The 15,663-nt window shown below is 55.7% G+C and overlaps 6 protein-coding genes; 3 read left to right on the top strand and 3 right to left on the bottom strand.

Moving 5' to 3' along the window:
• Window positions 1-1,257: 1,257 nt before the first annotated feature.
• Window positions 1,258-2,238, bottom strand: CHC_T00007437001 (hypothetical protein). The gene has a single exon (XM_005711039.1). It carries the CDS (start codon window positions 2,236-2,238, stop codon window positions 1,258-1,260), a length of 981 nt encoding a protein of 326 aa, XP_005711096.1.
• A 2,151-nt stretch (window positions 2,239-4,389) lies between these two features.
• CHC_T00007436001 (hypothetical protein) lies at window positions 4,390-5,250 on the bottom strand. The gene has a single exon (XM_005711038.1). The coding sequence runs from the start codon at window positions 5,248-5,250 to the stop codon at window positions 4,390-4,392; it is 861 nt and encodes a 286-aa protein (XP_005711095.1).
• A 500-nt stretch (window positions 5,251-5,750) lies between these two features.
• On the top strand, window positions 5,751-6,347 carry CHC_T00009386001 (guanylate kinase 1). Its single transcript, XM_005711037.1, has one exon. The coding sequence runs from the start codon at window positions 5,751-5,753 to the stop codon at window positions 6,345-6,347; it is 597 nt and encodes a 198-aa protein (XP_005711094.1).
• A 5,002-nt stretch (window positions 6,348-11,349) lies between these two features.
• On the top strand, window positions 11,350-13,711 carry CHC_T00007435001 (hypothetical protein). XM_005711036.1 is given in 2 exon segments: window positions 11,350-13,503; window positions 13,504-13,711. The coding sequence occupies 1 exon segment, from the start codon at window positions 11,350-11,352 to the stop codon at window positions 13,501-13,503; it is 2,154 nt and encodes a 717-aa protein (XP_005711093.1). The 3' UTR covers window positions 13,504-13,711.
• An 84-nt stretch (window positions 13,712-13,795) lies between these two features.
• On the top strand, window positions 13,796-13,996 carry CHC_T00007434001 (hypothetical protein). The gene has a single exon (XM_005711035.1). The coding sequence runs from the start codon at window positions 13,796-13,798 to the stop codon at window positions 13,994-13,996; it is 201 nt and encodes a 66-aa protein (XP_005711092.1).
• Window positions 13,997-14,114: 118 nt separating this feature from the next.
• On the bottom strand, window positions 14,115-15,182 carry CHC_T00007433001 (hypothetical protein). The gene has a single exon (XM_005711034.1). The coding sequence runs from the start codon at window positions 15,180-15,182 to the stop codon at window positions 14,115-14,117; it is 1,068 nt and encodes a 355-aa protein (XP_005711091.1).
• Window positions 15,183-15,663: the final 481 nt, after the last annotated feature.

Below are 15,663 nucleotides of genomic sequence, written 5' to 3'. Positions count from 1 at the left end.
TGCGCGCGGCCCACTGCATGAGGCGCATGTAGGCCGCGCGCGAGCCCGCGTCGCGCGCGTCGCGCTCCGCAGACACGGCCTGCTTGTACAGCCCCGCCAGGGCGTTCGCCGTCTCGATGAACGGCTGGCGCAGGCCGGGACGCGGGTTCGTCGCGTCGCTCAAATCCATGGGGGGCGAAGGCGTGCGGAAGTGGAGGGGCGGCGGGGCGGGTCGGCGTGGGTGGCGCGGAAAATTGCGGGCGGGCGAAGCGAGGAGGGTGCGGTATGGGCACGGCGGGGGTGGGTGGAAGCGCACGGGCAGGCTGCGGCGGCAAGGCGGCGGGGGTAGGTGGAAGCGCACGGGCAGACGGCGGTGGTCACGCGGCGGGGGTTCGGTTCGACGGGGCGAGAAGTGTTGAGTTAGAGGCGGTGGGGGAGGCTTGCCGGCGGCGCGAGAGGGGCGGACGGCGGGCGGCGGAGGGCGGGGAGAGGGCGCGAGTTTCGACGGATGGGGCTGGTCGGGGAGGCGGAAGGGCGGCGGAAGGGCAGCGGAAGGGAAAAGGGGCAGTGGTGGCTGGCGGGGACGCACACAGCGGGCGAGGGGCGGCGCTCTCGGCGTATCTACATTTGTGGGCGGTCTCCAACAGATTTCAACTCAGTGCTGATTTTCGCTCCACTTGTCTCAAATTGGTCCTCCTGGCGCGACTGTAAGCAATGGGGCATACAGCCAATCGCTGCGTACGATGTGCGTTACATGAAGGGGTTCTTACAGTCCCAGCAGGTCGGATATTGTGCCGGCGAGTCCTCGTTACTGCAAGCTGTCCCGCGCTTCCCACACCGCTTCGTGTGCTTCCACTCGATGTCGTCTTTCGCCGCCGTCCTTCGCAGGTACACCCTTCGAAGGGTAAGTGCTCTCGTCGATTCCCCCAGAAGTGTCTGGAAGCCCACGAGCGAGCAGTGCGTCGGGGGACACACCCTCACATCAATACTCAAGTTGGCGAATTGCCTGCATCACCGTACCATGCAGCTCCCCGAATCGTCCGGTAATACTGTATGTACCCTTAAGGGTACCCTAAAGGGTACCGTACACCCAGTGCAACTTGTACATATAGAGTAGAATCTACACTGCAGACTCCCAAATGCAGTCATGCATGTACGATGCCCTCCCCGAATCGAAATACATCCTTTTCGACAGCCCAGTCATTTGCATCTTCTTCCGAATATTAAGCGTAGTTGCACAATTTACAGTCAGTACGGTATGTCAAAAATCTGTACCTCCTACGCAACCCCATTTCCGACCCCCTTCGGCTGATACTTTGGTCTTGGTACGGGCGACCATTTCGTCAAGTACACCAACCCCAGCAGCGACGCCCTCAAAACCATCATGATATTCAGCCCGACCCACACGTATTGCAAAGGCATCACGTTGGCTCTTACAAAGTACAAAAACGACGACGCCGTGCACGCCGCGATGAAGATAGCCCCCGACAGCGACGTGAACCGTCTCCCGGCCGTGTAGATCCCGTCGAACACAAACACTAGCCCATTGATTGGCTGCACGAACGCCATAAACGGAAACGTCGTCGACACCATCTGCCTCACCGCCGGGTTGGACGTAAAAATGTTTGGCGCGCTGTTCACCGTCAACATAAGCAACGCCACAAACCCAGTCCCCATCGCCACGCCGATCTGCAATATTCTGTTTGCCGTCCTCCGCGCGAGCGAGTAGTCGCCCTTCCCCAGCGCCAGCGCCACCAACGACTGCGCCGCCACCGAGATAGCGTCCAGCAGCCGCGCAAACAGCGCGAAGATCTGCCTCCCGATCTCGAACGCCGCCACCTCCACCGTCCCTAGCCTCGCCGCCGTGGCCGTCGCGTACGAAATCGTCGAAAAGATTGACAGCGTCCTTATCGACAGCACGCATCCCGTGCGCAACAAGGGAAAGATTTCTCCTGGCCGCGGCAGCTTTCTCAGATCCTTCAGTCGGAGCTTCTTCGTGCGGACGAGCAGCGCCAGCAGCGCTACACCCGCGCACGTCTGTCCCGTGGCCATGGCGACACCCGCCCCTTTAATGCCCATCTTCAACCCGAATATCAGTGACGGATACAAAATCAAGTTGAGACAATTGGCAAGCAGACCCACAAACAAAGGCGTTTTGGTATCCTGAAAGCCCCTAAACGCGCCATTGCCAACCATGGCGGCCAAAAAGAAGGGCGCAGCGACGATGCGCGCCCTCAAATAAGGGACGGCCTGCGGCATAATGGCGGCGTTGGCGCCGAAAAAGCTCACGATCGGGGTGGTATACAAAAGGAGCACCAAGGCCGCCGACACACCCGACACAACAGCGACCCAGAGTGCCTGGGCTATAAGGCGGGAGGCCTCTGCCATATCGTCCCTCGCATGAGCGCGGGCGATGGCTGGGGTGGTGGCCATACCGAGGAAGTTGAAGCACGTGAACGAGAGGTTGAAGACGTTGTTGCCAATGCCCACTCCGCCGAGCGCGGAGGCGCCGAGATATCCGACGCAGGCCATGTCCGCGAGGGCCACGAGCGGGTCCAGGGCGAGCGTGGCCAAGGCCGGCAGGGCGATGGAGGCGATGGAGGCATCGATGCGACGGGCGGAGATGCGGCGGGGAGCGGGGGTGGTGGGGGGTGTGGAGGGTTCGGTCGGGTCGTTAGCGGGGGTGGGGGGGACGGGGGCTGGGGGCTTGTCGAGGGCCGAGGCGTGCACCCGGCGGTGGAGCGGAAGGGAGAAGACGCGATGACGGGGGATGAGGGAGCGGTGGTGCGAGCGGGGAAGCAGGACGGGATGCACGGGGACGAAGGCGTGCATGGTGGGATGCGGGGGTGAGGGCAGGGGGGCGTGGAAAGGGCAGGGGGGCGTGGAAAGGGCAGGGCGCATAGCGAGGAGCCGCAAGATTGCGGGTGGGGTTCGGTTGGGAGGGGGTGCTTGAATGGGTGAGCGCAAGGTTGAGAGGTCGTACCGGCGAGGACGGCGAACGGAGACGGGGGCTTGAAAGGGAGGAGATTGCATTGCTAATTGGTGCACCGCGGCCGGTGCATCAAATCCATTTTCGTGACGATACGTGTGCACGTGGATGCGCCCTGGTGGAGATCTGCGTGGGATTTGCGGCCCTCTGGCAGAACAGCCCGTCGGGCGCTGGTAGTCGCAGATTTCAAAAGGACAGCCAATGGGAGCATGTGCAGAATGCACACCGTGTGTGGCCGCCACACTGTGGCGTAACTACTTCAGCTATAGAAATCAAATCTGTCCCCCGTAGCAGTGCCCGCCATTTGCACCCGCAAATGTATCACCCTTGTTTTGAACACTTCTGTATCTTTAACACGCACTGCGCGAGAGAACCGGATCAATTTTCGGACATTTGTTGGAGTCAATAAAATGTCGCAGTAGCTCATTGGCCAATCTTTGACCACTAACCCGTTCATGGTGGTGTTTTGAAGCATTGGACAAGGTTTCAACGCAATTGAAGCAAGACAAGTGGCCCAAAATCCATTCTGTTTGCGGTCTTGTCCGGGTTTCGAGGAGGTGAAAAGATGGAATGTAGTCATTGATAGAAATAATCACATTTTTAGTTTTCATTCAAATATTCAAGTTTTTGAAGTTTCGCATGATCCTCACACTGAGTTCAACGTGATGATATGATGCCAAGAATGGCCAGAAGTGCCCTCATGGCCGTGTTAGGGCTGACAGAGGATAACCTGCCTAATGACTCCTCATCCGACAAGAATTTACGGTCGAAGGTATCTTTCCTTCGTTCACAGATGAAGGCAGCTCTGAGAAATTCTAGCTAACTTGCATTGCTGTACTAATAGTTAACGGGTCAAACATGATATTTGTAGAATTTGGTTATTTTTATCGATGCATCACCCGCCAATTTTCCTCTTTTCTCTGAAGCTCTCAGACCAAAGGAATAGCCTTCTGGCTTGTTTCAGGTCCAGATTCGAGGTCTGCTCGATCACAGCTTTCCATTGATATCAAATTCATTCAGAAAGCACGAATGCGCCATTTTATCAACTAACTTTTCTGTCATGAAATGGGCAAATTTTGATCCGGTTCTCTCGCGAAGTGCGTGTTAAACTAGTCTTCCAACAATTTTAAACACACATGAAATAGGCTTGTAAAGTCTAAATTCAAGTCATCGCTGAAGGACACACAATTCAAAACGCCCGCAAGAATGAACGACAAAAAACGAACAGTTACAGTAAAAAGGTTAGATACACAGAAGTGTCATCCAAAATTCTCTCACAGCGCGTTTCTCAGTCGAATGGTTATTGAGTTGAGATCATCTCGCAAACCTGAGTCTGCAAATCCTTATTAACGAGATTCAAAGTTTCCTCATCACAGAAACTACGCCGCTCTCAGAAAAAAAAAATACGTTGACTTACCTTCTCACAATATGTCATGAAACATCACACCCTCCATCAGGGCTTCAATCCCGTTCTTTTCCGACACAAAAACTTGCTCTCCCGCGGCCTTCACCCCGATCCCAGCATCTTTCCCATATATTCCCAAATTCTCTTTGCCCTGCACGCTCTTATTCACCAGCTCGCTCCCGCCGAATACAAACGTCATCTTCTCTGATATTCTCAGCATCATCTGGCAGAACCCGACTAAATCCCCGACCGACCCTGCTGCCGGTGTCACTATCATATTCCGGCTTTCTCCCCTTTTCCCTACCCGCGCTGTGATCCCCATCTGCTCGAGCTTGATCTCAACCTCCCTGCAGAGCTCCGTCCGATCCTGCTTCTTCTTCTTGCACTCAAAGATGAGGCCGAAATCATCTGAGTCCTCTGGGCAGTGCTTCAACTCGGTCTTGAAATACTCCCCGATCACCCATCTCGTCGGCTTGGGGTCCCAATCCTTGCACACCATCTTGGCCCAGTACGGGTCCGGCGTCTTGTATCTCCGTTGATACAACTCAGTCCCGTGGAAAGTCGCGAGCGCATCCGGCTGGATCAGCCCAACCTTCTCCATCTGTTCCATCGCCTGCGCATATCCTACGTCGCTACTGTAGAGCACAAACGTGGTATCCGTGTCCTTGGCACGATCGGCAGACACTCGTTCTGTAAACGTCTTCATGTGAGCCGGATTTGGCTTGCGAAGGATCTCCGACAGCTCGATTACCAACAATTTACTAGCCGCGCATCGCAGCGTGAGGCGCACAGGGCACCGCGGTGATTGCGGGCGCACTGAGGTCAGGGGCAGGGGGGCGATGAAAGCACGCGGGGAGCGTGCTTTTTTAAGCGTCATCCTAACCTTTGCACATTGGAAGAGAGCAGCACTTGTCGACGGGTGGAGCTGGCAGAAATGTCAGCGGTGTTAGTGTGATAGCCATTGGGAAGTCGTGAGGTGGTGAAGGTAGAGAGACGCGTGAGGAACAAGGGTTTTACACCTGCCGAGAGCCCGAGGTCTATTATCACGAGAATTTGCGGTTGTGCATATCGTCAGATTACGCTTGTCGGAACGCCGCTAACTTTAGATCTATGATACCTGGATCTGAAATTTTCGAAATGGATCAATTTTAAATTATTACACTGTCGGCAAAGTGTTGGTGCAGCTGGCGATAGCGTCTACACTCTGCCCGTGACGTCATCATGAGATGACTACCCTTTTCGAAGCGATTGAATTTGTGCGATTGCACAATCATCCCTCTCGCTAATCTGTTCTCATCTGTCCGCCCTCCGCACGAAAGAGCGTTTCTTTCTTCTCCTCCCCCATCCCTCGACGCAGCGCATCCGCACCTTTGCGCAATGACAAGAGGTCCTAGCGCAATCGTGATCGCGGGCCCGTCCGGCGTCGGCAAAGGCACTCTGATCGAGAAGCTGCGTCAAGAATTCCCCACCTTATTCGGCTTCTCCGTCTCGCACACGTCTCGCGCCCCGCGCCCCGGGGAAGAGAACGGCAAGCACTACCACTTCACGACAGCCGAACAGATCGAGTCCGACGTAGCGAAAGGCAAGTTCATCGAGCACGCCGAGGTGCACGGGCGCCACTACGGAACGTCCGTCGCGGCCGTGGAGACCGTGAGAGAGCAAGGCAAGATCTGCATACTCGACATCGACGTGCAAGGGTGCCGCGCAGCGAGAGCGAAGGAGCTTGTGGCAAAGTACGTTTTCATTGCGCCGCCAAGCGTAGAGGAGCTCGAGAAGAGGCTCAGGGGGAGGGGCACAGAGGAGGAGGCGGCCATTGTCACGAGGTTGGGGAATGCGATGAGGGAGATCCAAGCCAAGGACGAGAAGGGATTATTCGATGCTGTTATCGTTAACGATCAGCTTGACAAAGCGTACGCAGAGCTTAAGGAGCTAATCAAAGGCGATGTGGAAGAAGCGATTAAGGCGCAGGCGTGAGAACGGGGCAGACGTAGAATTGGAGTAAGGCGTATCTATAGCTTGGTGGGGTGTCTCTGGAAGGGGGAAGTATAATTTTAACTTTTCGAGGTTGCCGCTTTGTGAGGGAATTCATCTTTGTAGATACCATACTGTAGCAGACTTGCGTGCGCTCTCCTCAACTGATGTCAGTTGGATGTCAACATCCAGTACTCTCGATCTTACCTGAGAACTCGTCAAATTCCTGCGCGTGCTCGTTCGAACATGGTCGGCATGGACTCTTGACGTTTGGGGCCTATCAACAGGGATGCACTCGATTGTTTCGTTAGAGGGAGACGCGTTTTGCCCAAACTGAATCGTCCCTTCACCGTAATTCAGCCCCCAACCCGTGTCCCCTCTTTGCTGACGATCGGGGACGAGACAGTGCAGTGTACAAGTATCTTGTCCTGAAGGATCGCCAGCACACGCAGCTCGCTCGGGGGAGGCTTGTTGCCGCGTACAGCAAGTGGTTCCACTTGCTGCGAAGGGCGGGTGGAAACAGGCCTGCACCGGTTGATGCGTAGCACACCGTCGCAGGCCACCACAACACACATTGTGAATTTTTATGTTGTACGACAGATGTGCTGTACGCAGGAAACGAGGTCGCGGTGGCGAAGCCACCAAGTCGATGCGATCAGCGATCCGTGATTGAAGCGGCTGGCTGGCATCGTGCAAAAGGATGAATCTGGTTGTACGGTAGAAACACAGCAGAAACACAACAGCTTACCGCATGACAACTCTCGCAGAGGGATGCCCACGCGGCACACCGCTCCATCATTTTTACCGTCAGCCCTTGGGTCCGTCAGCTGACGCGTCTTACAAGGAGTTTGCGCTGTGAAATACTGTACAGGACTGCAGTGGAAGCACATTCATCATACTGTAGTCACAAGTTTGCTCGCAACGTGGCCACGTCCCGAGCGACAGCCAATCACAAAAATGTGGTTAAACGTCAGGCTTTGAGAACGTCCTGGGAGATCGGTGGCACAGAGCCGATGGAAGAAGGCCACTGCTCCCAATGGTAATAAACTAGGGCTCTTCACTCCACTCCCTTTCCGAGCACTTGCGCTGTCTGTCTGTCGATATGCGCGGTGGATCGCGGGCTGTGGGCCGCTCACTTGACACAAGGCATCGCAATAATATTATTCGGAGAGCTGTTAGGGTAGACGAAATCGGACGTCGTTTGAAGAAACGGATTGAATCGTACTAAATATCTTGAGGGGGAATGCCGAGAGGAGGCAGTCCGTAAGAGAGGATAGCAAGAAAGATTCGGGGCCTGTGCTTTGGGAGGGGGGTGTGCGAAACACAAGCCCGCTGTCGGCGCGTCTCATTGTTCGTCAAAGACTGCACCAATCGTTGTGTTCATTAGCGAGTTGCACGGCATCTATACCGCAATACGAGCTGGGCCTGGGCTTGGCGTTCTACCATACAGCGTGGTTGCGTTGAGAAAGTGGTTACATACTGTATCATGTTTCGCAATCGCAAGGCTACGAAAAAGTGTCGCATGGCACAGGAGCACAGTATCCGCCACTACTCGCTTAGACATGTAGCAAGGGTTATGCATGCGGAGGGCAAGCTCTGGCATGGGGATTGACCTTGAACTCACTCCCGAGTGGACAGCACTGTAGCATTTGCGAGGAGCGGAGTCGCTCGGACGTCAACCTTTGTGCTTAATGATGGGGGTGAGAGGGCGGAAAGTCGGGCGCAACCTGCGGTAGACACCCCTCGCAAGCGGTCATTTTGTCCGCACCTCGCGACGTGCCCTCGTGATCGTGTGTTCCATGGTGCGCATAACGTCTCGCGGCCACTCCGCATGACTACCCTCGTCCGCATTGGTCACATTGCATTCGCGTCTGGCCAATCATTTGCACGTGCGGCGTGGTGGCTTTCATTCTGCAACCACCACCATCAGTCTCACATGTGCTTCGCCGGAGATGTGAGTCCCGTGAATAAGTTGTTAGATATGGGGCCCGGACCAGAGCGGGGGAATCGTGCGTGTAGAAACAAGTGGTGGAACGTGGTTTGTTGGCTTGAAGAAACGAGCGTTCAATCACATATCCTGACAGGGGCCCGACATACAGTGGGCTGTCGGACGTTTGAACTGGGACAAAATGCCTCTGCGGGAGCATGCTTCTGTCCGAATGTCTACGTGTTGGAGAGTGACAAGTGTCTCTTGAGAGCAGTGAGTCGTAAATCGAGATGATGATAAGATGATGTTTTTGGCTCTTTCTGTGGTGGTTGTTTTGCGGCATCGCGATCAAAGGACGGGTGGAGAATATCCCAATTCTCGAGCAATATCCTTCAAAAAGGAGGCTCCGCACCTGGGGTATATGGGATTCTTTACTGCAGCGTATCGAAAATGTAAGACACTGTACTCGAGTACGAGGACAGCTTCATACTGCGAGTTCGCAATCATTCGAGACTGTGAGTACCCTTTACCCAAGGGTACTGTTCCATGCAGGAGTCTCGAGAGTTGCAAGGCCTAGAAACCGTGCAGGATCACTCGCTCAGGCCCAACGGTACCTTCGGTATTTGCCTCTGTTCCAGCCTAGAACCACCAGCTGACAAATTCGAAAGCATGAGGGCTGTCAGGTTCATCAAAAACAAGCATGGCTGCATTACAGTGGGATCCTGTGCACGATCTCCGCCTGTGATTTGCAAACAAAATGCCATCGCCTAGATTTTTTGTCTCTCAAAAACTCTCTTGAACCGTGGTTGTGGTCGAGACCAGCCCTTACATGTTCGTTCCTGAGGCACTGCTGAGGGAGTGAGAGCTCTGGGCCTTTCAACACATGAGCTCCTCCAACGAATCTCTTTCTCGTGGCCATCACTAGACTCTTTCGATAGCACAGATCGCCGAACAGTCGTGCACAGGGCCCTGCGGACCACGTACTGTACTTGTAGGGAGTACTCACGCCAGAAGGTGTCGTATAGCATTGGGCCATTTCGCGTCGCAAAGTGGAGGTGCAGCACGATATGGAGGGGTGACACGTGGAACATGACATCTCGGTCCGTTCTGGCGATCACTGGATATGCAACGTGTGATCGAATGGGTGGCTAGTGCCGTCATTCCAGCGTGGAGGAATCACTTGTCAACGCGAAAGAATTTTTATCGAGCAAGTGATTGAAAGTCAGCCGTGAGGTCTGTCCGTTTGCAGCAAGGTGTCAGAATAAGAAGGGGTTTGTTTTTGGACAGTTTTTTTTGTGTAAGTGGTTCGGCGCACTGAAGCGCTTTCACTGGCCAGGGAGCGCCGGCAAGGTACTCGAGTAAGTCTGGGGCGAAGGAGAACACCGTTGAGGTCAAGGGGCCAGGTGTCGCGAGTGCGTGTGCTGGCCAGCGAACTGGAGAGGACTTAAAATGTAATGTACAGCAGAATGTATTTACGGCGTTTCGGTTGGTTCGGGCAGGGTCTCATATGAGAAAGGACGCCAGAAATTAGAGGCGTTTGGGCCAGGCCGCTAGCCTGGCCAGGCCATATCAGAGGTTGCGATAAACGATATAGGATAACGTGTGGGAGGTTTTTTAAGATTATTATTTCGCATTTTGACGCATGTCATTACGCGGAGAGTGCTGGCAGATTGCATGCGGGTGAGAAAAGCAATGAGAAAAAGAGGAATGCGTGTGGCGATAGGAACAAGCAGCGTATCCCAAGGCATGGGTGAGTAAACAAGGCCCACTTCCAGAAGCTCGTGGAAGAAGCGTGAGGCCTCAACGCTCTCAACACCCAAAAATCAATCCTTTGCTCCACTTGTTCTGTACCCGAATCGAGCCTCTCTGCCTCGCCCCGCACCGACCTGACAGGCCCCTGCGTGCGCACCCCTACCCCAACATTCTCTTCCTCCTCCACGAGATCGACCACTTCGACATCCACATCACCCTCATCCCCCTCATCCCCCTATTCATTGCATCCCTCCGTTACCCAGCGACGCCAGCTGCATCGACTACCTTGCTTCCGTTTGCGTTCGATTGCGTTTTGTGTCTGTTCCACCGCCACCCGCCACCCCCCCGCTCCGCCCTCCGCGCCTTTCTCCCTTTCCCCTTGAGTCCCCTCTTACCCTGTTCCCCGCTGCGTTCTTTCTCTTTCTGGTCTCATCTATCGTGCAGTCCCTTCATACTCCTTCGCCGTCTTCCACTTGCACCCGCCACTTCTGTGTGCTCAGTCTCTATCTCATCTCCGTGGCCCCACGCGGCCCGCTCTAGCGTTTCTGTACAGCGTATCGTGTCATACCGCTCGTCTTTTCTTTTTGCCCTGCCCCTTCCTCCTGTCGTCTCCTTTACTTTTCCTTTCATATCCCAACTCAAACCCGGATCCATATCTTCATCCCCAACTTTCTCCCACTTCCCCTGCACCTCCCCACTTTCCCCTCTTCCTCCCTCCACTCAACGCCTATCTAATCCCTCGCTGCCACCACTGCCCATATCGCTCCGCATTCGCCTACCTCCTCATCACTGATACCTCGCTCACTCGTTTATCCTTCTTCACTCTTTTCCGTTTCTGTCGTTTGGGGTCGCGGCGCTGCTCTTTCCGCTAACGTCCACACTCCGACCTCGTTGCCCTTATTCAGCCGCCCGCTGACATCCTTCTCTTCGTTCAGCTTGTTTCCACACTCAAGCTAATCGTATTTCAAATTATTTCCGCTTCATGATGATGATGTAACCACTTTCGACATCCATCTCTCCCACATCAGAGTGGGCTGGACTCCCCGATTCGCTTCTTGCGTTTGAGTTTCTCGCCTTGAACACTGCCAACCTCGCTACAACTCATCGCATCTATCCCGGCACTCAAGCGTTCACCCTTGTGCGGTGACCTTCACAATCCTCTCTTGTCTCGCAGCATCTCCGCATTTTCCTGTACGACCACCAACCCGCCCTGCTTACTTCCACCTTCACCGCTTCCTCATTTGTTTTAACTACTCCATCACATATCCCGACATGCCTCCGCCCTCCGCTGGCTCTATCCCCATCCCGACCCGCTCAGTGTCGGCAATGTCTGCCGTCAAGTCTTCGCTCGATCCCGACTTCTTCACCCCCCTCGGCACAAGCCTGCCGTCCAATGCCCATCGCTCTTTCCATGCCTCCCATTCACACATGCCTACCCCATCGCTGCTTTCTCAAGATGATCTCGCCACGGTTTGGTCCTCGTCCCGCCCTTCCGTCGAGCTAGTTTCACGTGCCGCGAAGAAGTGGGTCTCTGGCCACCCCAACGGACGCCTCGACATCCCCCGTGATGCCACATTCGACGATCGCATCCTACGCTTCGAACCCTGGGACTTCTCAGAGGTCGCCCTCGCCACCGATGAGGTCCGTACCGCCTTCCAGCGTGGAAGCGCCCGAGCGGAGCGTCCTCCCCGGGAAGGTGTGTGCGGTACCTACTTTATTCGGGGTGGAAATGGTGATGTGCTCTGCGTCTTCAAGCCGGTCGATGAAGAGGCTACTGACATTGACATGTCTCCCCCTGCGTTGCCTGCACCGCAACCCATAAGTCTGCGCTTTGGGGAGGACAATGGTTCAGAGTTCTCGCTTGGGCCTGCTCATGGGGGCTTTTCTTCATCCCCACTCTCACCGTTGCCGGACAGCTTCAATTATTTCTTGCATCGCACCAAGAGTCTCAGTTCCGACTCTGGTGACGAGGGTATCACCAATGAGTCCTTCTCGGGTCGCTCTGGCGGCTTTCATGCGGGAGAAGGCGCGTACAAGGAAGTTGCAGCATATTTACTCGACCATGATCGCTTTGCCCGGGTGCCCCAGACAGCGCTTGCTACTTGCAAATTCTCGTCAGATGTCCCTGAGAAGAACCAGAAGGCCAAACACATCCGTGCCCATTCCATATCTACGACTGGTGGGGATGACGTGTTTGAGGATGATGTCATAGAGAAGTCCACGGTTGGCTCGCCTGACGATTCTTTCTCGCGTATGAGGACAAAGATGGGTGCTCTACAAGTCTTCATGAAGAACGTGGGCGATGCCGATGACTTTGGACCTGGCGTCTTCGACAAGGAACAAGTGCAACGTATTGCCATTCTTGACATCCGGACGCTTAACCACGATCGTCATGGAGGGAATATTCTCGTCACCAAGTCGATCGCCCCGAATCGCCGTTATAATCTTGTTCCCATCGACCATGGATACATTTTGCCGGAGACGGTGCAATCCATTCCATGGCCAGTGTGGATGGATTGGCCTATGGTGCGGGAACCACTGTCAGACCGTCTGAAGAATTACATTGCACATCTTGACGCGGATTCTGAGGCAAACATTCTGGACAACGAACTTGATGGCAAGCTTCTTCCTGGATCGCTGCAAGGTTTGAAAATAGCCACGATGTTATTACAAAAGGGTGTTGCTGCTGGTTTGACGCTTTATGATATCGGTTTGATGATGTACAGTCGCCGGGACGAACCGTATCACGTGTCAGAGTTGACGAAGCTCATCAATGAAGCGGAAGAGGCAAACGTGGCGCGGGAACGCAATTTTTCTGACCTGGAGGTGAAAATTCATCCGCCATTGCCAATAAGTGGAGACGATCATCTTCATCGCCGCCATCAGAGCATGTCGTCGCTCTACGTGCCCGAGTCTTTCAGTGAAGATTACGTGACAAAGTACGCAAAGCGCAGGATTCACGATGTAATTGCACTAGCCGCGGCAAAGAAGGAGAATGAAAAGAAGCGGAACTCGACTGGAGGTCGCAAGATTCCACGGTCGAGGTCGATTCCGGACTTTGGAGTCCGAATCAAGCCTCTGCAGGCCATCGTGAATATGCCTGAGGGAGGCCTTGTTCCGGCACCAACGCCGGCAAGTTCCCCTGTGGCAACTACGTCTAGGTCGCATTTACCAACAGAATCGCTCGAGGCGCAAATGTTTTCTAGAGGTCGTGCTCCGTGCCCACAGTTTCAGATTCCGATTGACGATGGAATGAGTCGCATTGCCTTGCCAGAGCCTATTCCGATGCCGGCACCCGATACAAGCCTGTTCCGCCATCCATCTGTGCCGGTGCCCTTGAAGGTGGGCAGAGATCCCCAGCCCTTGGTCATGGACCGTTTGAGTAGCGGGGGACTGCCACCTTTATTCAAGCCATCCGTGCGGAAGTCTTCGCCAGTTGCTCCTCAGGAATTTATGGCATGGGAGACAGGCTCATCGTAGCATTGTTGTAACAGCACTTGAGCAGTAAGAAGAGAATTGGATATGGAACACCACCCCTATCTAGCTGAGGTGTCCGATGAGGAACGCCCTCCAGCAGTTGCGAAGAACACTTGTGAAGTTTATGTAAAATTGGTTCACTAACATTAAACTTTTGCGGCCGTTGTCCGTTACCGCCATGGTCGGTGACTGCCGGTCTGCAATGTTTTCCTATGTAGTCGCAGAGCTTGGTTGTCGTGTACAGTGTAGCGAATTGTGCATGGCTTGTTTTTGCTGAGCATACAGATGTGTCATGATGATATTCATTGAAGGGAGTTGTATGTGTATCTGTACACAGGCGCGAAGTTGGTGGAGGAAAGATCGTTCGGCGGGGATGGATGTGGAGCTCATCACGGAATCCACCGCACTAGTACGTCTCGGTGGAAAAGGCAGTGCAGTGCACCAGATGCGAAATCGCTTGATGGAATACATGCTGTTGAAGAGCCAGCAGGCATAGTCGTATTCGGAGCAAACGAAAACTCCACCGCCTTCCCATCAGCTCACAGTTAAACAAAACGAAAAAAGGGGAAAGGGGTATGTTACGCCTTCCAAAAGATACCATCGCGACCGTATCATCATACCTTGCTCTGATTGTCCCTCTTCATCGGAGTGGCGGCCTGCCTCTTCTCGATCCACTTAACGACGACCTCATACGTGAAGAACATGAGGGCAGCATTAGGCACAACGCGCGCCAAATGGGTACCCATGCCCGCATACAAGCCTCTGCGTCCTTCCTCCCTGGCGATGACCCGCAGCGATTGGATCATGCCTCTGTATTTCGGCACGGCACCGACAAACTTGGGCTGCTCCCTCATTCTGAGCCTGACGACCTCGTGCGGATACGTGGCCATGGACGCCAGCAGCTTGGACAGGGCCGCAGCGCTCAGGTACTGCAAACTGGTGAGTCGCTGCGGGTCCTCCGTCATGCGCGGGGTGGTCAAGTAGTGCCCCTGGGCGATCTTTCGGCGGTTCTCCTCCACCAGCTTGGCTTTCAACCGCTCGTACACGACAAAGTGTAGCGCGCCCTCCGTCACGCCCCAGTACGACGCGGTGAGCCCCTTGAAAAACCCGGCCACCCCCTCCTCTCTGAAGATGCGCACCATGGCATCGCCGTACCCGCGGTACACCATAGGGTTCCCGGCGGTAGCGCCCGCCTGCAGCTGCACGCGGGACTTCATGAGCCAGATCGGGTTGGTGAGTGTATTCGACGACACGCCCGCGGCGGCCGCGGACAGCATATGCACGAGTGGGCTCTCCCCAAAGCGCTGCGAAAGCGACGACTTAGTCGTGGCGTACGCCCAAAAGTAGGTGGCCCGCGCCGGCAGGATGCCGATGAGCGTGGGCAGCAGCCCGCGGAAGAAGCCGCGCACGCCCTCGGCGCGCGCGATGTTGCGCGCGATAGAGAACGGGCCGTTTGCCGTGAGCGCGACCTGCGACCCGCCCTTGGACGCCTGCAGGTGCGTCTTCACGACCTCCATCGGGCACGTCACCGCCGCCGACAGAGAGCCCGCGATGCCGCCGGCGATCAGCGACGGCAGCTGCTTGCGGTGCGCCGGGCGAGTGTCGCTGCGCGCGGAGAGCGCTGCCAGCTGGAAGGGAGGCGTCCGCCGGGCGGAGGGGCGGCGCAGGGGGAACAGCGGCATGGTGGCGGGGTGGCAGGGTGGCAGGGAGGGTGACGGCGGCGCGGGAATGCCAGATTGGCGTGGACGTCGGCGGGGTGCAGAGAGTTGTGCAACTCGCTGCAAGCAGCCAAGGCGGCTCTAGAGAGCAGGGCAGCCAATTGCGGCGGGCGAAGCGTGGCCGTCGGGTGCGGAGATTGCGACCTGGCCACGTGGTCCACGTGTGTGCCCAATCCGCCGCCCCGGCACGTGCGCCAATCGCCATCGCACAGGTGGAGCGTGCGTCTCCGTCCGCACCTCTGGGCATGCAGCGCGATGCACGGGAGCCATCGCCCTTATCTAGGCAACGCCGCGCGCATTGGTCACGTGCGCGTCGATGCAACTCCCCGGGCCACTATCGCTGCGCCCTTCACCCGTGCCATGACCGCCTTGCGCGCCGCCTTCGTGGCCTCGCCCCTGCTCCCTCGCGTGCCGGCGTCGCGCCGCGGCGTCGCGCAGCCGCCGC

Source organism: Chondrus crispus, genomic scaffold (genome assembly GCF_000350225.1).
Source record: "Chondrus crispus Stackhouse genomic scaffold, scaffold_74, whole genome shotgun sequence".
Lineage (NCBI taxonomy): Eukaryota > Rhodophyta > Florideophyceae > Gigartinales > Gigartinaceae > Chondrus > Chondrus crispus.
Note: the sequence above shows the minus strand (reverse complement) of the source record. Positions and strands in the feature narration are given on the sequence as shown.